Raw genomic sequence first — 27,628 nt, 5'->3', positions numbered from 1 at the left:
AACATATGGATTAAGTCACCTGTCAGCTTTTTCTTCTCCAGATTAAACAGCCATTATAAGTCCCATTTCCCATCCCTTTAAAACATATTTCCCTTTTCTTAAATGAACCTTATTTAGTTTCTGTAACTCTTTATTAAAATGTAAAGTTAAAAACCAACTACAATCTCTAAAGAAGAGCCAAGTGTAGCAAAAGGACTACTTCCAGCTCTATCATTTGATTTTTCTCACTCCTAACACACTCCAAGTTGTTTCCTTTTTAATAACAGAATTGCATTGCTGCCTTCCATGCAACCAATAGCTCAGTTTGACTCACAATTTTCTTTTCTTTTTTTTTTTTTTGGCTGAATTTGTTATACCTAGTTGGTAATTTCCCATCCAATACCCGTGCAGTTTGTTATTGTCCTCTGGGGCCTTTGAAGTTTTTCCTATTGAATACAATCCTGATTTTGATGGCTTTTTTTTTTTTTTGCAGTTCGCAGGCCTCTCACTGCTGTGGCATCTCCCGTTGCAGAGCACAGGCTCCGGACGCACAGGCTCAGCGGCCATGCCTCACGGGCCCAGCTGCTCCGTGGCATGTGGGATCTTCCCAGACCGGGGCACGAACCCGTGTCCCCTGCATCGGCAGGCGGACTCCCAACCACTGCGCCACCAGGGAAGCCCTTGATGGCATATGACCACCATAAGTGACCTTATCTAGTTAAGGTCACTCAATTCTTCTTCTGCTTTCCAACATACCTCATCCAACTTTATAACCCAAATAAGTATTGTCTAGTTTATTGTTAAAGTTGTAGACTAATAAAATGTCATTTATCAGAACATGCATGAGGTATGTTATGGGCTAAATTGTGTCCCCCAAAATTCATATGTTGACGTCTTAACCCCCAGCATCTCAGAATGTAACTGTATTTAGTTATAAGGTCTTTAAAGAGGTGATTAAATTAAAATGAGGCCATATAGGTGAGTCCTAATCCAATCTGATTCGTGACATGCAAAGAGACACCCGGGACTTCAGCACAGAGGAAATACAGAAAAGACCAGGTGAGGACACAGCAAGAAATCGGCCATCCGCAAGCCAAGGAGAGAGGCCTCAGAAGAAACCAACCCTGCTGACACCTTGATATTGGACTTCCAGCCTCCAGAACTATGAGAAAATAAAGTCTGTTGTTTGAGCCACCCAGTCTGTAGTATTTTGTTAAGGCATCCCGGGCAGACTAATAAAAGCTCCTCTATGCATGACATTGTGTAGTCCCCGGGGGCTCACCAAGGAACCTCTGCCATTACCGAGAGGGCTACAGGAGGGTACAAATGCCCATAACTCAAGCCAGAATAAGTCATAAAGGAAGATCTGAGCAAAATGCCTTGGGAGCACCAAGGGAGCCAGAATCCTTTCTATCTGGGGGATCAGGGAAGGCTTGAAAGAGGAGACGTCAGTTGAACTGGACCTTCAAAGATGGGCAAAATTCCAATCATGGAGGGGTGGGGGCAGAGGGCAGCAATCCAGGGGAACAGGACTTTATGAGCATAAACCAGGCTTACCCCACACCCGTGATCACTTTTAGAACAACCTATGGACAAGACGGGTAGTTTGCAAACTTGGCTAAACATCAGAACTAACTGGAAGATTTTTTTAAAACATGTAGATCCTCAGGCCCCACGCCCAATCTGCTGAATCAGAGATGATGTTCTAGAGTCTTTAACCATCTTCTCAGGTGAGACAGAATCAACTCCGTCAAGTTTAAAGCCCCTTTTTAACAAAAACATTTCACTGTCCCCCCCTCCATGGTAATAACTGTATTTCTTATCAAATGTGAAAATACATAAAGACAGAAAAACTATTCTGAGTTTAGTAATGATTTCCAGTAAATTTGCACTTTATTAATTAGAACCAAATCCATAGGTTTAAAAATTATATGAATTTCTTATTTTGACATATACACATACATGTAAGACATTATTTCTTCAACTTGCAGATAATGCAAGGTTGTATTTTTACTAACCATGTGTCCTCACCCTGCCACTAAAGTCCATCTGCAGTTTCTGGATCTGGATCCACTGACACTTCCTACCCCCAGTTATTCCACAGACCAGTAAAATATCAGAATTTTCCATCCTGTGACTGAGGGAGAATAGGAGAGAGACGGAGAAAGGCAGAAATGGATTGTTGCCACACTTCATGCTCAGAGGTCCTGTGTCATTATGGCGGCCAAGTGGATGGTGGAACAAAGCAGCAGCAGTGTTTTTCTCACCAGCTAAGACCTGGAGTCAAGGTCTTGGGAGGAGGGGAAGAGGAGAATGGGCCCAACCAGTGTCTGGCTCTGACTGATTCCTTCTCTCCCCTTTTCCCTAATCCCTCTGAGAAGATAGTTTGGGGGCTGGGGTAGGGTTGTTTTGTTAACTCTCAAAGTCCTCCTTTCTGAAGTGATGAAAGTAATCCCTACTTGCTAAGGTGAGGATTAGGTGAGATCATTTAGGTAAAGCACAAAAAAGACCCCATATTAAACCCCACACTGCGCCCCAGCCTCACCCTAGCTCCACCACACAGGTATGAACTCTTTCGTATATTTTTTGAAGCTGGGCACTTCAGTCAGCGTTTCCTCAACTCAGTTTAGCTGAAGCCCAAGGCTTACCTCCAAAAGCCTTGAATGTGAATCAAATTCAAATTTGATTTGAATTTCAGTCAAAATTGCACACCAATGGGGACCTTCCTCCATACTCAGCAGCCAATGATCCCTCCCAAACAGATCAGTTTTCCTCAAGTCCATAACAGGCCACAATGCAGACAGTGGTAAGCTGCTGTTCTCCTTTCCACTAGATTTCTCTACTGCCAGCATTAAAATTAACATTCTCCAGAAAAATCTTTCCTGACCACCGGCCCTTAAGCCCTTTATTTGGGTTCCCTTGGTAATTCTGCTATATTCCTTCCTTCCATCCACCCATCCACCCATCCATCCATCCATCCATCCATCCATCCATCCATCCATCGGCTCACTAATCTAATCAGTAAAAGACTTGTTTTAGACACTGAAAAAACAAACAGGCAAGGTCCCTGCTCTCCTGGAGCTGCCATTCCAGGGGGGAAGACAGTGAAAATTCAATATGCAACAAGTCAGGTGGGATAAATGCTAAGAGGATAAACAAAACAGTGTAAGAAAACAAAGAGGGATATTGCTAGTTGGGAAGGATAATCAGGAAGACCTCATAGAGGTGGTGTCTGAGCAGCAGAAACATGAAGAAATGAAAGTGTAGGCCAGCAGGAGAGCTGGGAAGAAAGTTCCAGGCTATGTCTTTCTTCCATAATGGGGGGAGGGGGGGTCTTGTGTTATTCAGTTTCTCCACCACTGGTATGGGTTGAATTGTGTCCCTCCAAAAATGTTGGAATTCTAACCTCTAGTACCTCAGAAAGGACTTCATTTAGAGACAGGGTCTTTACAGAGGTAATCAAGTTAAAATGAGGTCATTAGGATAGGCCCTAGTCCAATATGACTGTGGCCCTTATAAAAAAGGGGAAATTTGGACACTGAGACACACACAGGGAAAAATACCACGTGAGGATTAAGACGGAGATTGGGGTGATACCTGTACAAGCCAAGAAACACCAAAGATGGCCAGCAAACCACCAAATCTAGAAGAGGGGCACGGAACAGATTTTCCCTCACAGCCCTCAGAACCTACCCTGCCAACACCTTGATCTTGGACTTCTAGCCTCCAGAACTGTGAGACAACAATTTTCTTTTGTTTACGCCTGAGAATTGTAAATGAAGTCTGTGGTACTTTGTCATGGTAGCCCTAGGAAACTAATACAACCATCTAGTACCATCAGGGCCACGTGCAGACCACTGCCTCACCCCGGTTCACAGGATAAACCCCTGGTTACACTGGGCTTTGCCTACCCCTGGATGACTGTAACAGCCCCCTAACTGGACTCCCTGTCCCCGGTCTTACTTTCTCAATCCATTCTCCACAGTTTTGTCCTGGTCTCTCTAAAATGAAAATTTGATCATCTCACTGGTTCACAAGCCTTCACTCACTTCTCATTACCTTCAAGATACAACCCAAATTTCTCAGCTTGGGGACCAGTGCCCATAGGATCCAGCCCCTTTACCTCTCCAACCTTGTTTCTCTCCCCGCGCCCCCTGCCTGGGATGGCCTAACTTCTACTCATAGTCAGGCCTCAACTTATCACCACCCCACTGGGAAGCCTTCCCAAGGCCCGAAAACTAGGTTAGGTGTCCCTCCTGTGTGACCCTGGAAGTGCTTGTGTGTAATGCTGTTGTGACACTTATCAAAGTGTGTCCGAGGCTTGTTTGTCCAGCTGCACAGTTTGACCATGAGTTCCTGTCTTGGTTGTCTCTCCAGAAGCTAGGAAAAGTGCCTGGCACCTGGTAAATATTCACTGGATGAATGAATAAATGAACAAAGCATACCAGGTTCTAACCAGCTGGCCCCAGAAGGAATTTCTGTTCCCTCTAAGGGGTGGAGGATGGGGAGGTGACCTTTCAAGGGATTTCCCAATAGTATGTGGAACCACTGGAGCAGCATGGAGCTGCACCTTTCCTTAATGGTTGCAAGAGGAATTTAGATTAGACATTCAAGAGCTGGTCTTTGTGTCGCAAGACACAGCAGTACTAGGAAGGGAAGTAAACAATCTATCTGGCAATTTTTGAGTCTGGGGTTGACCAATATTTTCGAGTCTATTTTTTGATAGGAAGTGGCAGGTCTCTTCCAAGCCTCTGATTCTGTAGCTGCAAGTCCATGACCTACAGGTAAAAGTGGTGGTTGGACAGGAGATGAGGCGATTGTTGCAACCAAAACTGCGATGTATTCTGTGCACAAGTACCCAAAAAGCAAGTATTTCTGAGCTTTAAAAATTATTGCATACACGGTTACAAATACTGGAGAGTGTGCAAAAGGAAAGAAAGGAAAAGAGGAAGACAGTAACAATGTTTAAATATACATATTAAATATTCTATACATATATTATAACTAGAGGAAGACAGAGGGGTAATCGAAACAAATAATCAGGATTCGTTCTCTTCTGCAAATTCCTGAAAGGGGAAATATATCAGAATTTCCAGTCCTCAAGAAGGGCCTAAAGAAGTCCTGCGAGCAAGAAGGGAGAAAAAAAGAGGGGGGCGGGGGACTTGCTCTTCGCAGCAGGAAGTCGTCAATGGATATCGAGTTATGAAGAAACAACTCTGAACAGAAGTCCTTATTCGGAGCGCTAAAGTCACTTTTACCACATAAAGAGCAATATAAAATCTCCGAGCAGCCTCATCATGGTGCTGGGGAAACAACTCGGCTTCCCCATTTGAAAAAGCAAGAGAGCTCCGACTGGGTAGTGGCCCAGACGGGCGTTAGGGCTTTTATTTGCAAGTCAGTGAGCCAAATGGACGACCAGGCTAGTTGTGCCGCGTTCAGGGAAGCAAGGTTATTATTATCGCCTATTACCCCACTGAGCAATTTCACTGAAAAGGAAAAGTCCCAGCAGTGTGTGCCACGGTGCCATACGGGACGTGCAGCTACGTGCCCACCTCCAGAACGACTTTATTTACAAAGCGATTACCATGTTATCTATTTGTTTTCCTTTTCCAGCTACAGCAGCCTTACTCAGCCCCCGAATTTCTTAATTACAAACCCGTTCGCTTCTAAATCAACCCCAAACCGTCAGGCAGAGCCCGGAGGGAGGCTATGCAAGTTTGCACACACCCCCACCTCCCGGATCAAGGGCAACAGCAGAAGCAAGAAACTGCGTATGTGCAAAAAGGTGGATCTGGGGACGAGGATCGCTGAGTTTGTTTACAGAGCAGAGACGCCTCAGCTCGGATGCCAAAGCTACCAAGAGCTGCAAACGCAAACTTAGCAGAAGCACACGTACCCCGGGAGCGGCGAGCGGCCCCGAAAGCACGGACCGGATTCCAGGGCGCTGGAGCGGAGGCGGTCAGGCCCGCGAGCGCGCTCAGTCCACCTGCAGCTGCTGCCGCTCCCCGCCCCCCCCCCCCCCCCCCGCTCCTGTCCTTGAAAGGAGTGAGAAAAAAATGCATTTACACGCAGAATGTCTAGATCGGGTTTACCTACTGCCCCTAAAAAACCACAAAAGCACAGCCCAGGAAAGCGCGCACAGGGGAAGGGGCATTATTTGCCCGGGGCTTAAAAACCCACACGGGTAAACACAGCCATTCTTTGCAACCTGGGTAGGCTTTTGCAAACCCGGGGACGTAGAAGGGCACTATGGACGGGGCGCTGGGTGAAACCCGTTTTCCCACAGAAAGCAGCACAGATCGCTAGGTGAGCTCGGGGTGGGGAATCCGGCCAGAGGGGGGCGGTGAGTTTTCCTCGCTGCTCTCCGGGCAGGCGCTACCTTCGGGCTGAGAGTCCAGGGAGGATTCTGTCCTTGCTCCGGGGGCGGCCTGGTCTGGTATTTGTGGGCCAGGAGGAAGCCAGCATCCGGGGTCAGCGGGGCGGCGCCTGGGCCCGCAGCCTCTGTGCACGTGCCTCCGGCAGTGGGGACTCGGCTGCCCGACCCGGTCCGGTGTGCCCGGTGTTCCGGAATCCGCGTTTTCCCGCCGCCCTCCCGGAGGCTCTCGCTCCGCCCTTCCTGAAATCCCTTATATTAACTGTGGCCAAAGCCCTAAGAAACACAGCTCATTGTTGGCAGCTGCCGGGCGGTCTTGCCGAGCTGTGGGGGCAGCAGAGGGGAAATAAAAGGGAACGGCTCCGATTCTGCCCCAGCGGCTGCTGCAAGACTTCGGCGCCGACTTCGCGACAGCGAGCGCCTTGCACGCCAGAAAGGCCCCCTCTATGTGCTGCTGAGCCGGTCCTGGACCCGACGATCCCGCCCTCGGTCTTCGGAGCAGAAATCGCAAGGACGGAAGGTAAGCGCGGCGGGCGAAGCTGGCTGGGGCTTCTGCCAGCCCAGTCCTCCGAGGGCTGGGTTTGCCCGGAGGAAGAGCGTGAGGCGGAGCTGGGGAATAACAACAGGATGTGCAACAACAGGATGAGGAGGGCTGATTTAATGCCTGAAGTTCGCGGCAGAGCTACGGGGCACTTCCTTTATTAGGCGACTTCGGGGAGCAGAGGGGGGTGTGGGCTTGGGTCCCCCGTCCGATCGCAGGGGAAAGGGCTGTTTGTGCAGCGCGCGGCTCTGTTGTGGGTGGCAGGTCCGCCTTGGTGGCGAGCCCGGGTGCACAGGCTCCTAGTGGGATCCTCGGGATGATGATTCGCAGCCGAAGTGCGTCGGGTGAGCCTGGGGGCCAGAGCCGAGAAAAAGTGGGGTGCACCGAGGTGGGCGACACGTGTGGCGCAGGGCTTACCGTCTGCCCTTTTCACTTTCAGGACTGGAAATGGCAGACCATATGATGGCCATGAACCACGGGCGCTTCCCCGACGGCACTAACGGGCTGCACCACCACCCTGCCCACCGCATGGGCGTGGGGCAGTTCCCGAGCCCCCATCATCACCAGCAGCAGCCCCAACACGCCTTCAACGCGCTAATGGGCGAGCACATACACTACGGCGCGAGCAACATGAACGCCACGAGCGGCATCAGGCACGCGATGGGGCCGGGGACTGTGAACGGAGGGCACCCCCCGAGCGCGCTGGCTCCCGGGGCCAGGTTTAACAGCTCCCAGTTCATGGGCCCCCCGGTGGCCAGCCAGGGAGGCTCTCTGCCGGCCAGCATGCAGTTGCAGAAGCTCAACAACCAGTATTTCAACCACCACCCCTATCCCCACAACCACTACATGCCGGATTTGCACCCTGCTGCAGGCCACCAGATGAACGGGACAAACCAGCACTTCCGAGATTGCAACCCCAAGCACAGCGGCGGCAGCAGCACCCCCGGCAGCTCGGGCGGCAGCAGCACCCCCGGCGGCTCGGCGGGCACCTCGGGCGGCGGCGCGGGCAGCAGCAATAGCGGCGGCGGCAGCGGCGGCAGCGGCAGCAGCAACATGCCCGCCTCCGTGGCCCACGTCCCTGCTGCAATGCTGCCGCCCAATGTCATAGACACTGATTTCATCGACGAGGAAGTGCTTATGTCCTTAGTGATAGAAATGGGTTTGGACCGCATCAAGGAGCTGCCCGAACTCTGGCTGGGGCAAAACGAGTTTGATTTTATGACGGACTTCGTGTGCAAACAACAGCCCAGCAGAGTAAGCTGTTGACTCGATCGAAATCCCGGCGAAAGAAATCAAATCCCCCAATTTCTTCGGTGTGAATTAAAAAACATTCCCTTAGACACAGTATCTCACTTTTCAGATCGTGAAAGGTTTGAGAACTTGGAAACAAAGTAAACTATAAACTTGTACAAATTGGTTTAAAAAAATTGCTGCCACTTTTTTTTTTCTGTTTTTGTTTCGTTTTTGTAGCCTTGACATTCACCTCCCTTATGTAGTTGAAATATCTAGTTAACTTGGTCTTTTTTGTTGTTTGTTTTTACTCCTTATTTCCTCACTTTCTCCAGTGCTCAACTGTTAGATATTAATCTTGGCAAACTGCTTAATCTTGTGGATTTTGTAGATGGTTTCAAATGACTGAACTGCATTCAGATTTACGAGGGAAAGGAAAAATTGCATTAGTTGGTTGCATGAACTTTGAAGGGCAGATATTACTGCACAAACTCTGCCATCTCGCTTCATATTTTTAACTATGCATTTGAGTACAGACTAATTTTTAAAATATGCTAAACTGGAAGATTAAACAGATGTGGGCCAAACCATTCTGGATCAGGAAAAGTCATACTGTTCACTTTCAAGGTGGCTGTCCCCCTCCCCGATATGTACAGACAATAATAGGGTGTGGAATGTCATCAGTGGCAAACATTTCACAGATTTTTATTTTGTTTCTGTCTTCAACATTTTTGACACTGTGCTAATAGTTATATTCAGTACATGAAAAGATACTACTGTGTTGAAAGCTTTTTAGGAAATTTTGACAGTATTTTTGTACAAAACATTTTTTTGAAAAAATACTTGTTAATTTATTCTATTTTAATTTGCCAATGTCAATAAAAAGTTAAGAAATACTTGTTTTCTAGAAGTCATTTGGGGGTGGTTATTCCCTTTGGTGGCTTTCTTTTTTTCTCTTGAACACTTTATTGATGAGAGTAAGCATTCCAGAGGATAAATTACAGGACACTAAAACAGGTCATGATGAGCTTAAAGCGGAGAGCAGGATTTAACATAATTGGCATAATGCTTCATTGTTATCACTGTAACATGCCTCTTGGTGTGGTTTAATCAAAAGCTGCGAAGTTGTCAAAGAGCATTTTTTTCTTAATTGCCATCATCTTCAAGCGTACTCCAGAGTTTAAAAGGTTTGTAATACTAAATGTTATCAATATTATTTCACAGGGTGGGAGGGGAAAAATCAAGTGTTTCTGGTTATACCTGACTCAACTACTTAAGTGGAGGTAGACTGGAATAAAATACTGGAAGATTGATGAGGATGGCATTAAATATAAATCTACCTTTATCTCTAGTGACGAATTTTATTTCTCAGCAAAAGTATTAAAGAGAGGCACACATTTTCTAGCTTAATCTCTGAAAAAGCTTCTGGCTGGTTTATAGTTCTAAGAAGAAGAGGGAGTGGTATTCCACCTTGAGGCTTTCGATTTTGTTCTCTTAGAATATTTAAAATTTACTCAGCAAGGTTGACGCAAAGGTCAAATTACAATCTTTACAAGATGTTCCCTCTCAAGCATGCCCTGTTTTCCAGAATTCTGAGCTTTTACTGTTACAGGCATTGGGTGCAAAGGACATGAGGATAAGATCCTTTTTAATTTTACCTGGATGCGTTATCAAGAAGACATAACTACAGTCAAGTAGGTGTCAAGTTTTGCCCTATATAATCAAGCACAGGAAAAAGTAACATTGTTAAAATCTCAAATGATCCCAGTTAGAAGGAGAAAGAATTTTGTTTTCCCTTTCATGTTTTCCTAGCTTATAAGAGCAACACACGGTACACTCATGAAAAAATACGGTCTTGTATATAACCTACTGGAGGAGTACAGAAATGTAGGTTGTGGAAAATCTCACAAATAATCCTTTAAAAGAGCATTTCATTTAGACTCTTAGATTCTAATCTTAAATCCCATATTTCATAATAAAAAAATCAGGAGAGGAGGGTATACAGAAGTGTTAAATTACAGTGAGTCTGGCATAAAAGCTGATTTCAGTATAATTCAGATCACCTACATTCTATAATTCTATTTCCAAGGCAGGCCATTAAAATTAAGATGCATACTCCACTGGGTTCTTTTTATACCTCTTAATTGACACTTCCTTATTAAAAATTATGTTGTAAGTAAATAATTTCTCTGAAAATACATCGTTCAAAGCTCTTTACTCCATTTTAAAGGCTGATCCAGATTTTCCACATTAATAGTTAAAACTGAAGTTTTCTTCCACTTAGACATGTCAATAATAAATCTGCAATCAGCAGTAAATCTTCCTGGCTAAGCATTTTCACAGCAAGTTTTTTTTCCCTTTTTCTTCTTTTTTTTTTCCAGAGGCTCAAGTGAAAAAATATGTTTGCATACATATTAATACAACAATTCTAGTTCTTTTCCACTTGTGCCAGGAAGAAAATAAAAAGGAAGGACATTGGAGGCACTGTCTTTTTTTTTTTTTTGCATAATGGAATCAGGAGAACTGCCTTGCCACCACCCTTCACCATTTATTCTGCCAGGGAATAAGCCACAACACCTGCTCTGTCACTAAATTCCTCCTGCTGCTCTAACGCCGGAACACGTATGTGGAGATGCAGAGCCGGAGGAACTATTATTAGATCCTGAGCCTATCTCTGCCAGAACAGGGGACTCAACAGGAAAAGCTGGGTTAAAAGCACAATTTCTCTTCAGTACAAACTCTCCCGTCCCCTTCGTTCAAATGATCTCTGTTTCATTAAAACTCTTTCATGATCAACAATTGAGCAGATTCTATGTGATATCTGCAGGTCTCTTAAGCAGGGAAAAATAACTCCTTGTTTGAACAACCTGATTAATGAAACCTGTACAGTGACCTAGATCACCAGGCTACTGGCAGACATTTGCAAAACCTTTAGCGGTCTTGCTTCCTACTAAGTTGCTTGTAGCATATGGGGAAATTTGACCTCTGTACCTTGGCCGTTTTTCAAAAAGTTCTAATATGGTACAAGAGAGCTTCTATTCTTTAAGCTTTGCCCACAATTAGACACTCTTGATTTTCAAGAAGAGATCACTGATAAGTCACAGCAAAATATCATAGAAAACACATGAGAAAAAGAAGAACACATTATAAAAAACTTATACCTCTGTTGTGGCTGCTAAAAATCATGGTGGCAGTATCCCTGCTGGAGCTGATAAAGACGTTACAGCTATGGATGGGTGTTTGAAGAACAGTTACCTAATCACCACTGTTTATGGGGTGCAAGTCTAAAGCACTAGTACCAGAAGGCTGACATCTATTGTGAAGTTTATGGTCTCCAAGACTTTTACTACTGTAAACTGGGATAGCAATAAATTGATGTCAACATTAAAGGCCAGATCCTTTAGAGCATAATATTAATCCACTAATCTATTATGGGTGGCCAGCTTTGAAGTATAAACCTTGCGGTCCTGGACCATTAGGTGTTTTCGCCCCCTTGTGGAATTTATTTAGAAGGTCAAAGAAAAGTCTTTGCTCAAGAGGGGTTTTTTTGTTTGTTTTATTGTTTGTTTTTTACCATTTCTGAAGACTTCATTTTCTCTCTTGAAGCAAACAGCATATACTTGAGAAACAAATTTTCTATCAAAGAAGATTCCAGAATAAACACCCATTATGAAAATAAGAGCATTTTACTTATTACCAAAGACCTTAACTTATGATTAAATGTACATACTTGAAATTTCAAAATAGGCATTGGCTAAGGGATTTTCTTACTAAAAGCAATGCTTTTTAGCCTGTCAGTTGAAGCTGACACACTCTTCACCCTCACAACAGAACTGTCGATTTGGGATCAGTGCAAATAATAGTGCATTTGATGTAAGGGGTTAGAAAGGTGGAGGAGAATATCCAGGAATGCAGAATGAAATTACCTACATTGGAATGTGATCAAGCCACAGGCTCTAATCTTGTGAAAAGGGCCACAGGATGTTTAATGAGACTGAGTGTTGCTGCCTAATTGATTCAGTAAAATTTACTTTAAAATAAACTTGGCAGATAACATTATCTCCCCAACATAAATAAAAGTAGAATTCAAGGAATTTAGGACTCAAGCCATCGGCAATTTTCTCCTCTCCTCTATTGTTTTACTAGCACAAGAGAGAGACACAGCCTCAGAGATGGTATTCATCATTTTGGTACTTATACTACAATCATCAGAATGAAGCTCCCGGGCAGGTTCAAGCAAGAGACCCCATAGGTAGTAACATCAAGTAACTTAGCCAATGAACCCCTATTACCATGTGTTCTGTTTGTCTTTTCCCCTCAGAATAGAAGGAACAATGGCAATGTCAGAATTTTAATTGCAATGGATTGGCTTAAATTACTTGACCTATTTTCATCCAGCAAGGAGAAAAATGATTTTTTTTCTTGGTAGCCATACTTATTTAAATTAGAAAAAACAATATAAGGACATTTTCTAACAAATAGTGTACTGTTCATAAAGAGTTTTAGTTTGCCTTATAGTAAGACCCACCTATATTTTTGAAAAAAATTGACACCTGAAGTAAAGAATGTTTTCCCCTTCACAGGAAGACTTAACTTCATAAGTAATGCTAAATAATGAATTGAAAATATTCTAAGAGCTGCCGGTGTGAATTTCTATAGTATTTTGCTATTTATGAACATAATAAAGAGAAGTTAAGAGAAATAGGGGTCTACTGTGTTGAGGAACCGAACCCATGGTCCTCGGGAAAGAGAGAATATCAACTAACCCCCCCCCCCACACCCATATTTTCTATGAACAGACAATGAGTTTTTAGTGGTTGGATCCTTATCAGTTACTTCTTTCCCTAAGGTGAGCACTAAAGTTGTCAGTCCCAGGAGTTGGTTGGTAGGGCTTCTGGAGAATTCTGCTTGGCTAAACCAAGGCATGCAGAATGAAACAAAGCAGACGAAAGACAAACGATGAGTATCATTACTTGCTTTATTATGTTGTTGGTTTTCATTAGGCTGAACTAATCCGAAAGATTAGTAAAGCAGGGCATGACGTGGGGTAAGGACAGTGGCTCACAGGATTCCTGGAATTTTCCCATGGCCTGGCCATTGTGCTCCGCCCTGGAGTCCTTCCCTTTCTTCCCTCTCAAGTAGAGGGGTTCCTTGAGTATATTTCGGGTTGCTGAACAAAGCAGACAAGGAATTCTGGCTCCAAAGCAGCCTGTGGCAAGACCAGGTTGGTGTGGCGTGCCTTGCCGGAGATATGCAAATAGATGAGCGCCTTTGAAAGTTAATAGTGCTAGAGGAATCCTGTCAATCCGTTCTGAAGGCTGGGTGGGAAGCAAGCTTCAGGCTTGAGTGAAAGTCCAGCTAGCAGAAAATCAGAAAAAGCCATGACAGGACAGCCAACTCCAGGTCGTGATATTATTTTGTGAACACCTGTAGGAGACAGTATCCCAGAGTGACGGAAATGTGATCAGGGCTACTGAAGGCTTTTCTCTTTGTATCTCCCTAGGGACTGGTATAAAATTTGGCCTTGTGTTTCTTTAAGCAGCTTGGCCCACAGAGCTTTTTTAAATTTCTGGTATCCTAGCTTTAAAAAATTTTTTTTCCCCTTGGCTTTCTGACAGTTAATATCTCCATGCTGACAAACACATAGTAGTAAAATTGTGCATAAAAATAGATAGGTCACCTTGTAAATACTGTCCCATTACATTTATTTGGATTGACTCCGAAGGAGGATACGCAGGATGATGGCTAGTTCCACGTTTCTTCTCTTTACCCAATGTGTTTAGCAAATACACGGACGATGAGGCCAGGAGGTAAAAAGTGATTGAACTTCTGTACTCCTAATATGAACCTAAAATAAATATGTAAATCTTTCTTAGGTCTCGCTGTCTGATACCATGTTTTAGAGCAATTACTCTTAGCTGGGTGGGGCTACCCCTCTAGGAGGCAGATCTTAATGGGAAGAGGGTAAAAGAGGGCAGTAACTTGAAAAAAACATATTCTATACTATTATATATTGGAGAAAATGCTTAAATACATTATACTTTCTGTAAAACATAACGTAGAAGACTTTGAAAAATCTTCTTGACTAATGGGGCATGGATTTTGAAATGGTGAGAAATACCCTTTAGACTACATGGGACCAAATCAGAGAAATGCACCCTTCAGCCGGCATTACTGAAATCATTTTGTTGACTCAAGTTTCCAGTGGCTGGGCTGACTTTGCTGAGTACCTGCAACATGTCAGGCATTGTGGTAGGCTCTTCACATACATAATCTTATTTAATCCTCACAATATTCTTTCAAGGTACACACAACTCATTATTTCAGTTTTAGATAAGGAAACTGATATTTAAAGAGGAAGTGAATTGCTCAAGGGCAAAACAGCCAGTAGGAGGCTGAGTTGTTTTATAGATCTAGCTTCCAAGACAGTGTTCTTTCTAATACATAACACTGCTGTTCTAAACCAAATTACTCCTATTCTTATCACTGATTGTAAGATGATGAGACAACTTAATAAGAGTGCTTCAGGGAAAAACCCACTACATTATATGTACACAAACTGTAAACTACACTAACACAACTATGACATGTATCTATCCATAAAATCACATACCACTTCCTTTTGGGATTCACAAGATTTGGGTCTACACTTTTTTTCAAACCCATAATAAAGATTCTTCCAACTTAAGTGTGGCCGCTGCCAGTGCAAGAATAGCATGGATCATGAGTCTGCTGAATTCTTTCCTAACACCTTCACCACATTAGCACTTGAAGTCAAATGAAAGAATACCAGTGATTTAAACTAATTTTGTTTTTTTCTTAATTGAATTACATATTGCTGGATAGTAAATAGTTTTCTTTCAGAAATTAAGCCAACACCTTAGCTTTGTCAATTCTATAATCTATTAAGTGAAAATGTCAGTGGCTAAATTCTTCCATGTAAAGGTGACCATATCACAACTGCACACACTGCCTGGAAGCAACTATGATTTAACATTAATTATAAGATTCAGGCTGATTTAAGAATATTAATATGTGAAAAATAAACATCTTAGCATAAAAAAATACAATATTTAGTTATTTTACACTTAATCTCCCTCAATCTATCGAAACTTTCTTGATGTAGGTGTAAGCCCACTTCCTTTTGCTTTGGTCTTCTACTGAAATGGAGAACTCTTCCATTAATAGTTGGAGTAAAAAGAATAGCAGATCAGGAGTAAAAACCGTTGAGTTGTATTGTAGCCTTAGCTCTGCAACCAAATAGCTGGGTAATTTAATCACTATTGGCTCAAGTTTCTCCATCAGTAAAATGAAGGTGTATGTTTAATTAATACATCCTGTATTCGAATTCTCATGAAGGAAACATAAACCCATTCCTATCATTAAAGTTGGAGTAAAATATTATAAAACCCCTTCGAAATATCATTTCTTGCTGTTCTTTCTCCAAGCTAACTGTGAGCCTGGGGGTGAGCCACAGACCTGATCCAGTTGAGTCATCTCTCCAAGGGTTGGAATCGTGTCTATAAATGTTCCACTTCAATGTCAAAATGACCATTAGTGTTGGCTACTGAGATTTCCCTATCTGTAAGCAAACTCCAAAAAGTTGCCACCCACAAAATATTTCTAGTACATGCACTTGCAAAGATACAGGTGACTATATAACATTGTTGAAAATAATTTGATCAGGTCTACATTTCAGATTCTGTTCTATTTTCTTACAGATTAAGTTCATTTTTTCCAACCTCATAAATAACAGACTCTTAAATATTTACCCTCTCTTTCCTTCAGACAACTCTTCCTGAACCACAGTCATCATCATCATCACGGTTATCGTTGTTTATTTTCTCAAAGAGACAATCCTATACATAATGCTAAAGTAGAGGAATCTAGCAGGTGTCAAACACTGTAAGTTGGTCCTTAAGAGTTACCATGGAGATAGGAGGCATGCCGCTACGCCCACTGACTTCCCTTTCCTCAACTTCCCAACCCACGCTCTCTCTCTTTTCCCCCACAACATTCCTCCAGTTTGGAGAATCAGTTATTTAGCTAGACGATAAACTAATAGACTAGTCAAAAATAATTATACAGTGGGAATTGTAGAGTATAATTGTAGAGCATAATCCCATAACTACCCAAGAAGTAATTCTTAACTGATTATAAAAGTAACTTAGCTAAAGAACCATGATACAATATTACAATAAAATATTTGCTCCTTTCCCTACTTGGCCACTAGGTGTAGCTAAAGGTCTGTTAAGGCCACCATTGCATTTTTCTCCCGGGCAACTGTTAGACAGACTACAGTGTCACATGCCTAAAGAAATTGCCCCTCCTCCACTGCTGCTCATGTTATTGAAACATACAATACCCCATGTGACCTATTATAACCTTCAAAATTAAAGACAAGCCGAGTACACTTCGATAACACTCTGCCCAGGCACCATTGCTCACTACACTCTAAAATTACAAATTGACGAAAGGTGTGTCTTTGAGCAATCCTCCACTTTCTTACCCTAATTATCCTCCCTTTTTGAAGTGCTCGCATCCTGCCTTCCATTCACTCAGGTACCAGTGGCTCAATTTTCTGCCCTGCTGGGGACATTTATACCTTGAGAGAAATTCTAGAGAGAGGACAGCTTTACAGGAATGTTTTGAGTGGTAAGAATGTGCATCAGTCAGAAAGATATTTGCAGGTCGTTAATCCTTTCCCTACCTTCCTCTGACGCTTAAATCATTCCTCTCTCCTGTTTCTCCACTTGCCTCTCAAGCCCGTCCAGTTCAATGTCTTTCGTAGGCCCTTTGCTCCTACCTTAAACTTTGGTGGACTGGACTACAGCCAGTTAGCTTGTCTGAAGGCTAGCACATTGGCTGACCAGGAAAATTCCAACAGAGAAACTATAGTCAGATCACAGTGGTGCTTAAACTGAAATTATCTTGATGTGAGCCTGAGATGTCCTTCTGGGGCCGTATATTGTACTTATACTGAAGACCAGAGAAACTAGCTTGCCAAAGTCAACAGGAGAGTTGGTGTTCCCCAGGCTTCTCCCCTCACCGCACTAGCCAATTCCATGAATCCAGGGGAATGGAACACCTGGTCAGAAGAAAGCAATACTAAGAGACCATATGACCCCAAATACAGATGGAGAGAGAAGGTACATCTGTCCTTTTAATTCCCTGATTCAGCACCCAGCACCCCCAGCTGTCAGCTACGTATAATTCCTATGAAATATCCCCAGACTTGTCTTTATTTTTTCTATCTTGAGTGAGTTTAAGTTGAACACCTATTTAATCACGCTGTGCTTCTGCATATGTTGTTCCCTGTGCCTGGAAGGTCCTTTTTCATCTTCATCCCATTGTTGACGTGCACTTCAAAATCCATCTCAAGTGTCTTCCTCTCTGAGAGCCCTCCCTACATTGTGGCAGATTGGTTAATTCACTAATTTAATAATGTCAACAAGGACTTGGGTTTTTTTCATCTCTCTACTGGGCTATCCTCAGTGCTGGCCTCACCTTAGACTGGTGACAGGTGACATTAGCAGAACTTACATGATGTATGGACCCAACAATGTCCAAAAGAATGGCTGTCTCTTTCTGTGGCTTTCTTTTTTCTTTTTTCTTAAAGGGAAAAGAAAACTTCACAGAAGCACTCCTTCCCTCAGTGTATTGTGTCACATTCCCTTTGTGAAGCAATCAACGACTGGGATTGGTTTTACCATGGGATGGAATTAACACAACTGACTTAAACTAATCACCCAGGGTGGGGTAGGCCAGCAACTCCATCACTAGAAGAGTTAAAAGCTAAGCTGACCCTTTCTGAGATTTTTGTTTCAAGGCATGGATTTTTTGCTGGAACTGAGAAGCACTATTTTAAAAGTTTTTACATTTTCAAATAAGTCTACTTTAATGTAATAAAGATGTATCGCCAACAAAATTATATTATAAATCACTCAGAGCAGGTTTACTTAATAAAGGTTGAAATGTCTTCTATAAAGTGACATTTGCTAATATAAATAAATATCCTCTTAAAAAGAAATATATAATCATTATGTCTTCATTTCAAAAATTCCCTTGTTAATATGATTAATCAACAATTTCTCTGAACCAAGAAAATCATGTACTGTAGGCAGGTGATTAATCTCAGTGCAAAGTGAAGAGAACCTAGTATTTATGAACAGATTACTGATAGCTCTGTGGTCTATTTCCATGATAAAATGCATTGGTCCATATGCCAAACCCAAAAAAGAATATAAAATTAGTCTGGTAAGATTGAAACGGTGGAGTGGGGGAGGAAAGAGCAATCTACTACATGACATCCTTTGTTCTATCTACTCATGGCTTGCTCTACCCTTCCACAAAATGCCCCTTTCTCCATTCCAGTAATATATGCACATAAGAACTCCCATGATCTTACTTGATGACCATGCTTGTTCAGGGTTGCCCAGATAGACTTAGTTGGTCTAATCATTATAACTTATCCACCTGGCTGCAGCCGACTGGTCCATGGATAACACCTGACTCAATAAAAACCTTTCCCAAGGAGTTTAACAATAGAGAGGTCAAGTTTTAATTTTTTTCTAGTGATGAAACTATAAGCCTGGAAACTGCTGTTAGCCATAGTGCCAGCTGTACTAAAGGAGCTAGTCTGGCAGAGTAAAGACAATATGAAGAGAGAAGCAGAGACAAAAAAGTGATCTACTATCACTCATCTGAGTCCCTGAAGTCTAGTTGCAACTTTGCCTTTCCTGAAGTTTAGCTACATGAGACAATACATTTTCCTGTCCCTGAACTAATCTGAGTTAGATTCAATCACATGAAACAAAATCATCCTGACTAATACCTACTAACATTGACACAAAATTTTTTAAATGTTTCATTGAAATACATGTTTGCGGGAATTTTATTTTATACCTACACTAGTGAGTGACATAAGAATGACCGTTTCCATGAAAAATATGAGGTATATAATGTGTCAGTATTAAATTTCACCTTTTTCCTCCCCAGGTAAAGTTTCTAACATCCTTTGCACCAGTATTACAATGAGCAATGGACACCGTGATGTGCTGCCCAAGCTTCCCTTCAGGACTGAAGAACTTATTCCCTCAGTTGCCGGGAATGCTGCCAGCAGATGGCCCACAGCTCTTTCAGAATTCCTGGTCACCTTGCCCAAGATCATTCCCTTTTCCCAGGCAGCCTGCCTCGAATGACTCGGATAAAGGCATGGCTCTCTGACCCCAACTCAGAACAACTGTGAAAGGCCATCCTAGCTTCAGAGCATCCCATGGGGTGAGCTGAGGACCGTACCCAGGCTGCATCGCAGCCCATCTTCTCTTCAGCCCAATCTGCTTCCTACCCCTTGCTTCCATAGACATTGCTTCCAACAGCATCCCCCAGCCACTTCCCAGTGTGGAGGTGCTAATCTCCAACTCAGAGGCCATCCCCTAAGAAACCCAACCTGCAAGGCAGTGCTTTTCAACAATTATCAAACCATAAAAATATTATGTGGTTTTAAGAAAAACCCAATAACTAATGGCTTCTTAAATTTTCCTAGCACTCTGCTAAGCATTATGACAGAGGACAGAATAAAAGTATAAGGCATATCTCCTACCCTTAAGGAACTCACTGTCTCACTGGAGACATGCAACTGAAGCAGTCATCTTCCTATAGCTCAGCAATGCCCTCAAATGAAGAAAACTAAAAGGAAGCCAAAATTGGCATATAGGGTATGATTCATAAATATTCATTCAATGAGTAAATGAGCGAGTGAATGAATAGGAAGGGATAGGGGAACTGAGATAGACCATGAAATTTATTTGAGGCCAAGCCACATTTACCACTGTCATTTTTCTTTTATTCATTAACCCACTTTACCATCTTCTACGTTTCATATCAAAATATAGACTAATCGACCAAAGCAAAAATATAAGATCCTACTAGGAATTCTGCTTTGGTCTAGAAAGTTCTTAGGGAAAAAAGCTTGTCCTTAGGGAAAAAAGCTTGTCCTTTTCCCATGTGCCAGAATCTACTCTCTCACACACTGTGAATGGCCAATGTGGACCAACCACATTCCCATTTCACAAATAATCTATGGAGAAAGAAGGCTTTTCTACAGTCAGTAACGATCATCTCAACACTGACAATCTTACATCAATCTTACATAGACATCAACCTTACCTTATTTGATCCTCACATCATCCCGGGAGGTAGGAAGAGTAAATATCATGGTGTCCCTCTTTCACAGATGGAGAAACTGAAGTCCAGAGGTCCTACCTGTTAGAGGTGGGATTAAAATGAAATCTTCCGACTACCACAGCATCCCTACAAACTCTTCAGTTTTACAGAGTATTCATGGGGCTCTGTCTCTTAATGCTCCCAAGTGAGAGTTATGGTTTCTGTTAGTAATAAGAGAATTTATATTTTTAGTTCTAGCAGCACAATAAGTTTTGGACTCAGTAAAAGTCAATCAAGCTTAATCAAGCAGAATTTGTATCATTGCATGTATTACTCAGAAATAATGCATTTGAATATAAGCCTTGAATTAGAAAGCGAGAAGTTTGTCCAATTAATTATACTCATATTTGAACAGATAAATATGTATTGCATTCTAGATAATAAAATCTTTAACTACTATCTAGGATACTATTTACAATTACACAATTCCTCAAGTGATAAAAACTAGATTCTATCAGAAACGCCTTTCCTTTTCTACTCAGCTATACAGCATAACGTTCTATTCTTAACCGCGATACACTTATTTTACATGTCTACTCTGGCAGATCCCTTGCAGAGCAGAAGTGGGGGGGGCAGGGGTGAAAACTGATGGGAAAAGAAATTGTGCTGCCAGCTCCTGCGATGCACCTTCAACTAACAGCAGCTTGCTATTTTCTCTACATGTTTGCAGCCAGCATATGGCAAAAATATCAGTTCACTTTCTCTTCCCTTCATGAGTAAACTGAGGTCATCTCTTGTGCAGACATTATTCTGGAAGGATTACTCTGTAGGATGATTTGATTTCCTATTCTCTTGTCTACTTTTGTTTCCACCTATAGTTACATCACACTGATTCTCAGGAATAATGTCTTACTCAGCTCCATTCCATCTGCTCATGTATATAATGAAGATTCAATTTCTAAAGTGTTCTATTCCTGAATCTCAGTCTCATCCCAGCAGCCTCATTTATGGACTATATGACCTTGGCCAAGACAACTATGTCCTTACTGGATTTATCTTCCTCCTTTAGACGAAAGGGAAAATTATAACTGTCCTGCTTATTAATGTGTTTTGAAAGATCACAGGGGATCCCTGGAATGTATGGATTTGATGTTCGTGGTTATGCATTTACATGTAATTCCTGAAAGTCCTTGACGTAGAGAGTAGATTGTCATTTTGAATTAGCGGATGTTTAAGGACAGCACCCAAGATAGTCACTCAGCTGGTGCCTGAGCTCCTGGACTGTCCAATAACTGTATCTTCTTCAGGCTTTGTGGTTCCCTTCTCATAGGCAAAAATTCACATTGAGCAATAAAAACTTTGTTTTTTTGTTAAACACGGACCCCTCAAAGCAAGCCATCTACAGGTGCTGTTGGAAAAACTGCAAAGAAAGTAAAGAGGGCTAAGAAAGTGATAATTACTAGTGAGAAAAAATAAGTTTTGAATACATTAAAGAGTGGAATGTTGAATTTGGCAGTGACTAGTGACTCTGTTTTGCAAATGATTCTGCCATATTTATTCAATGTGGAGGGAAGAAAAAGTGATTAAAGAAACTATTTCAGTAAGTACTTTAGCCAGTGCAAATATGGAAATTTCTGGGGAAAAAAACCCGACATGTTAAAATAGTTTTGTAACTTGAAGGATTCCAGATGAGTTCAGATGTATCTCTCTCGAACATTACGAACCTACTACAGGGGACTTCCCTGGTGGTGCAGTGGTTAAGAATCCGCCTGCCAATGCAGGGGACACGGGTTTGAGCCCTGGTCCTGGAAGATCCCACATGCTGTGGAGCAACTAAGCGCGTGTGCCACAACTAATGAGCCTGCACTCTAGAGCCTGCGAGCCACAACCACTGAGCCTGCGTGCCACAACTACTGAAGCCCACATGCCTAGAGCCCGTGCTCTGCAATAAGAGAAGCCACTGCAATGAGAAGCCCACACACCGCAATGAAGAGTAGCCCCCGCTCGCTGCAACTAGAAAAAGCCCATGCGCAACAATGAAGACCCAACACAGCCAAAAATATAATTAATTAAGTAATTAATTATTTTTTTAAAAAAAGGACCTGCTATAAACGGCAGTGTGGAAATGCTGGGCATGTTATTATTGGCCTACCCAATGAGATACTGTCCCATGCAATGAGTGCTGATCACATAAAAGTTACTTTCAAATTCTTTTTTGACTGCTACATAAAAAGACAAGAACATTTTAAACCCCCCAAGAGCTCACAGGAGAATATTAAGCAGATTAGATGTTTCCTGTGTTTGCTTAAAACTACTGACTATTTTAAAGGTGTCCCTATGATTGTATAAATGCTCCTACCTTTTAAATTATCTGTTTTCCTTCTATGAATCTCTTCTAAGAAAGTAGTCCAAAATATGGAGAAACATTTATGCATCACAATATTGGTTGCAGCATTTTATGTAGTGAAAACCTTTTGGAAATAATCTAAATGTCTACTTACAAGGGATGGTTCAGTAAATCATGGTTTAGACATGAAAGGAACATTATGTAGTCATTGGAAATGATGCATTAACAGACTTTAATGCAAAGTAGAAATGCTGTGACAAAATTTTAAGAAATTCAGAATAAAAATCCATTTTACTGTTTGAGCTCAACCTGATAAAGATATGTGTTGGTAAAAGTCTGATAATGAATATGCCAAAATACAGTAGTTTTTGAACACTGGAATTTAGAGTTCTTTATATTTGATGTATGTACTTTTCAGTTTTTCTATAATGTACATATATTACATTTACAGTCGGGGAAAAAAAGAAAATTTTAAATAATCTATCCTTTTAAAAATGAACAATATTATCTGCAGGAATGATGTGTCATGAATAAATGAGACACTACCGCAATGTCAGAAACTAGAATAGTTGCTGACAATCTATGGGTTTGTAAATGTCTCCCAGCTTGCCGTCTGCCACTTATGAAATCAGACTGTCTATAACTTTTGAATGTTTCTATAGCTAGTAAAACAGAAATTACTGACAATTATCAAGAAAAAAAACTTCCAGGTGCCTATTATTATCCCAAGTAGTTATTTATAAATGTCTGACTAACTAAATACTAGGTACTGAGTATGCCAAAGGCTGGGGAAACAAGACAGAATAAGTAATGCAGAGTTTATAGTCTAACGGGAGAGACAAATGTGAAGCAAATAATGATTTAACCTGAAGCCAGAAAGATTAATGTGTGTTAGCGAAACCAAGTTGAGGGCTGAGTCAGTGCCCTTGGAATTGGGGAGAGCCATGTGACTAATTCTGTCCACTAAAACATGAGCAGGAGTGACATCAGCATTTCCAGGCTAAAGCAGGCTCTCCCTCCCTGACCTTTAACTGAGGAGGCCATGTGTTTAGAGGGTACAGGCCTCAATCACTGAGTCACCACATGGATAGCAGTGGCTCTGGAGGGTCACCTGGGCACACAGCAGACTTTGCATTGATAAGAAATAAATCTTTACTGTGTTCAACTGCAGAGAATGTGGGATTATTTATTTCTAGTATAACCCAACCTATCCTGTCTTAAACAGGGAGTTTAAAGGTCAAAAGTGTGACTGAATCAAGTAAATATACTTTGTTTAGAGAAGGGATGTACATCTAGAAATGAGTGTTAATGACATCCACTGTGTCTGGTATCATTATAACATGGCCCCCATGGGGACGCTTTCACCAGTGTTATAAGCTGGTGCTCACTCTCCCGTTCTCAAATCTCCCCATGACATGCGTCTGGAACATGTTTTTCCCAGCCCAGTTTGTTTAATTTCTGGTCAGTCCTCCCCAGTTGAGGTTATGTTTGAAGTATACTTCACAGTAGACTGCCACCAATCTCTGACTAGTTCCACAACTCTTTCTTTGAAGATGCCTCTATTCAATGTAAAACGTGCATGTTAATACCCAGCATGAAGTTCTTTTGCTTCACTTTTCTCAAATCCTGTCATCAAATATATTTTTCATGCACAAAACAAACAACACAAAGAGAAGTCACAGAAAAGAAAACTACCATGTTGTAACACACAGACAACTCAACTCAGAATGGTGTTCTGGGGAGCATTTGGGGTGTGCCACACAAGTGTGCACTGCCATGAATGCAGATTACACTCTGCTGAGCTAGTCATCACTGTCTAAACATACGGTAATGGCTAACATTACGCAGGGCTCACCTGTGTTAACAGGTCCGAACCAGAACAGCCACGGCCACCAGTCACACAAAATTGAGATCTGGAAGAACTACCTCCAATTCCAACTTCACAATGTCTTTGGACTCACATAACATTTCTTTCTTCATTCAGAACTTCAGGTCACTTGTATCAACCCTCAGTTTAAGAAATCAACAACGATCCACAGATTTTTCCCACGTGTGATATTCTAAAACCAAATAATGAACAATAAAAACTGTGCTGTCGGGCTTCCCTGGTGGCGCAGTGGTTGGGAGTCCACCTGCCGATGCAGGGGACACGGGTTTGTGACCCGGTCCGGGAGGATCCCACATGCCGCGGAGCGGCTGGGCCTGTGAGCCGTGGCCGCTAGGCCTGAGCGTCCGGAGCCTGTGCTCCGCAACGGGAGGGGCCGCAGCAGTGAGGGGCCCGCGTACCGCAAAAACAAAAACAACAAAAAAAACAACTGTGCAGTCATTTCTCCTAATGAGATGCCATTTCAAAATGGAAATTTTCTCCCTTGTTTCTATAAGTTTATAAAGTTCATTTGTTTATATTGTAACAGGTTTCTTTATTTGAAGAGGAGGCTCTCCACATTTTGGAGGACCTACTAAGATTCAGCTCTGACCTTCCTGCCACAAACCAGGACCCGTGAGCCTGACAACTTGTGTGTGCATTCCTCAAGGCCCTGTGGGTCTCTTCTGCTTGAGGTTCCTGGCCTATGGTGGAGAGGTGAACCATATACCGGGTCGAAAATACAATTTCACTTAAGCTTTCAACCGTGAATTTCTTTTTCTCTTTCCTGAGAAAATTATATTTTACTTATTTATGTATTGAACTTTCTGATCAGACTTGTTTTGCTAAAAATTCTAGGTAATACTGTGTTCTCTACCTAACCTCAACTTTATCTTATTCTGTCTTCTCATAAACATTTGTCAGTAAGAGGGAAAACAACATCGAATGATCAACAGATAGAGTTCCAGTAAGTCTAAGCCCATGACAAAAACCAGCTCCAAGGACTTCTGCTAAGGACCAAGATGGAATAACAGGAGCTAGATTTACCCTCTTGTCTGAACAACCAAAACGAATGGACAAAATATATGAAACAATAGATTTCAAGATACTGGGCATCAGGCCGTGAAGAACACTGGTCACTGAGAAACGGGAAACAAAGTGAATCCCATGATTGCCTCAGCTTACAGCTTTGAGAGAGTTTTCAGGCCCCAGACAGCATAGAAAAAGAGTCCTGGAGAAGCCTGGCTGACTCTCTGAGTTGAGGAGATGGAGCTAAGAGTCTGAGGAAGATAAGGAGGCTAGAGTTCACAGGACAGAGTATTGGTGATTGCTGCTGGGAAAGAACCACCCAAAAGGATTAGAGCTAACAGTAGTTGGTGCTCACCCAGGACTGGGAACAGTGCCTATTCCCACTAGCCAGAGAAAAACATCATATTAAGTACAGAGAGCAAAGATAAGGATGATGGCGGATTTCTTATAAGAAAAATGCAAGTGAGAAAACAGTGAAGCAATATTTGAAACTACAAAAATCTGCCAACCTAGAATTCTATACCAAGTAAAATGTCTTTTAAGAACTAAGGTGAAATAAAGACTCTTTAAGATGTACAAAGGCTGAAAAAAAAATTCATCACCAACAGACCTGCTCTATAAGAAATGTTAAAGGAAGTTCTTCGGGCAAACACAAGAGGAAAAAAGGGGAAAAAAGAAACATGGAACAAATAGAAAACAAATGGCAAAATGATAGACTTAAACCTAACTACATCAATAATCACTTAAATATTAACTGCTAAAACATCCCAGTTAAAAGGCAGAGACTGTCAAATTAGATTCTTTAAATGAAAGGCCCAACTATATGATACCTATCTATCTAGTGCATGTGTGTGCATGTACTGGGTTGGCCAAAAAGTTCTTTGGGGTTTTTCTGTAAGATGTTATGGAAGACCTGAACGCACTTTTTGGTCAACCCATACTTACATTTATAATGAAATAAAAGGAGAGAAAAATAGGTACCATATTAACCCTAATTAAAAGAAAGTTGAAGTGACTATATTAGTATAAGACACAATAGATTTCAAAGCTAAGAATATTATCAGGAACTTTTTAAAGGTTATTTCATAATAATAAAGGGGCTAATTCATCAAGAAGGCATTAAATATCTAAATTTATGTACCCAATAACAAAATACATAAAGTATAAACTGATAGAACTACAGGAGTAGTAGATAAATCCATAATAGTTGGAGATTTAAATATTCCATACTCAATAGTTGATAAAACAAATATACAAAAAATCTGTAAAGACATAGAAGAATTAACATGATCAACCGACTTAGTTGATATTTATAAACCACTCCACCTAACAAAAGCAGAATATGCATTCTCTTTAAGTGTGCATGAAAAATTTACCCAAGGTAGACCATATTCTGGGCTATAAAAAATATCTCAACGTGGGCTTCCCTGGTGGCACAGTGGTTGAGAGTTCATCTGCCGATGCAGGGGACACGGGTTCGTGCCCCGTTCTGGGAAGATCCCACATGCCATGGAGCGGCTGGGCCTGTGAGTCATGGCCGCTGAGCCTGTGCGTCCGGAGCCTGTGCTCTGCAACGGGAGAGGCCACAACAGTGAGAGGCCCATATACCGCAAAAAAAAAAAAAAAAAAAAAATCAACAAAAATCAACTGAAGTTCTATTTATTAGTAACAAGCAATCCAAATTTTTAAAAAGCAATACCATTTACAATAGCACCAAAAATGTGAAATAGGGATAAGTCTGGCAAAAGATGTAAAAGACACAATGAAAACTACAATACATTGCTGAGAGATAAATAATAGAACTCCTAAATACATGAAAGGATAATATCATGTTCTTGGGTTGGAAGACTCAATATTGTTAAGATGCCAATTCTTCTTAAATTGATCTATAGAGTCAATGCAACTCCTATCAAAATCCCAGCAGGCTTTTTTGTGGAAACTGACAAGTTGATTTTAAAGTTCAAATACAAAGTTTAAAGCAAGTATAAAGGAACCAGAACAGCCAAAACAAGTTTGAAAAAAAGCATGAAGTTGGAAGACTCTCGTAACCATATTTTAAGATCTAGTATAAAGCTATAGTAATCAAGATGGCATGTTTTG

The 27,628-nt window shown here is 41.8% G+C and overlaps 1 protein-coding gene and 1 long non-coding RNA gene across 3 annotated transcripts in view; one reads left to right on the top strand and one right to left on the bottom strand.

The window, feature by feature from the left end:
* The first annotated feature begins 6,631 nt into the window (after nt 1-6,631).
* CITED2 (Cbp/p300 interacting transactivator with Glu/Asp rich carboxy-terminal domain 2) lies at nt 6,632-9,019 on the top strand. 2 transcript variants are annotated; one of them, XM_004312944.4, is made up of 2 exons: nt 6,632-6,872; nt 7,333-9,019. In XM_004312944.4, the coding sequence occupies exon 2, from the start codon at nt 7,341-7,343 to the stop codon at nt 8,157-8,159; it is 819 nt and encodes a 272-aa protein (XP_004312992.1). In that variant the 5' UTR covers nt 6,632-6,872; nt 7,333-7,340; the 3' UTR covers nt 8,160-9,019. The 2 variants fall into 2 exon arrangements, with proteins under 2 accessions (XP_004312992.1, XP_073645764.1); XM_073789663.1 differs by lacking the exon at nt 6,632-6,872 and adding an exon at nt 6,883-7,237.
* Nucleotides 9,020-13,092: 4,073 nt separating this feature from the next.
* The window catches only part of LOC141276034 (uncharacterized), an 89,085-nt gene continuing 74,549 nt past the window's right edge, over nt 13,093-27,628 (bottom strand). The window contains exons 2-3 of the long non-coding RNA XR_012324886.1: nt 20,292-20,387; nt 13,093-13,971 (exon numbers count right to left, since the gene is read on the bottom strand). This is a non-coding gene — a long non-coding RNA (uncharacterized lncRNA). The remainder of the gene's footprint in view (nt 13,972-20,291; nt 20,388-27,628) is intronic.

Source organism: Tursiops truncatus, chromosome 12 (assembly GCF_011762595.2).
Source record: "Tursiops truncatus isolate mTurTru1 chromosome 12, mTurTru1.mat.Y, whole genome shotgun sequence".
NCBI classification, from domain to species: Eukaryota; Metazoa; Chordata; class Mammalia; order Artiodactyla; family Delphinidae; genus Tursiops; species Tursiops truncatus.
Note: the sequence above shows the minus strand (reverse complement) of the source record. Positions and strands in the feature narration are given on the sequence as shown.

What these genes read in the sequence shown, in the direction of transcription:
- CITED2 (XM_073789663.1), top strand. Translation starts at nt 7,210, where the DNA reads ATGATGATTCGCAGCCGAAGTGCGTCGG. An exon ending in TCGCAGCCGAAGTGCGTCGG is followed by an intron (nt 7,238 to 7,332) that starts GTGAGCCTGGGG and finishes TTTCACTTTCAG; the next exon opens with GACTGGAAATGGCAGACCAT.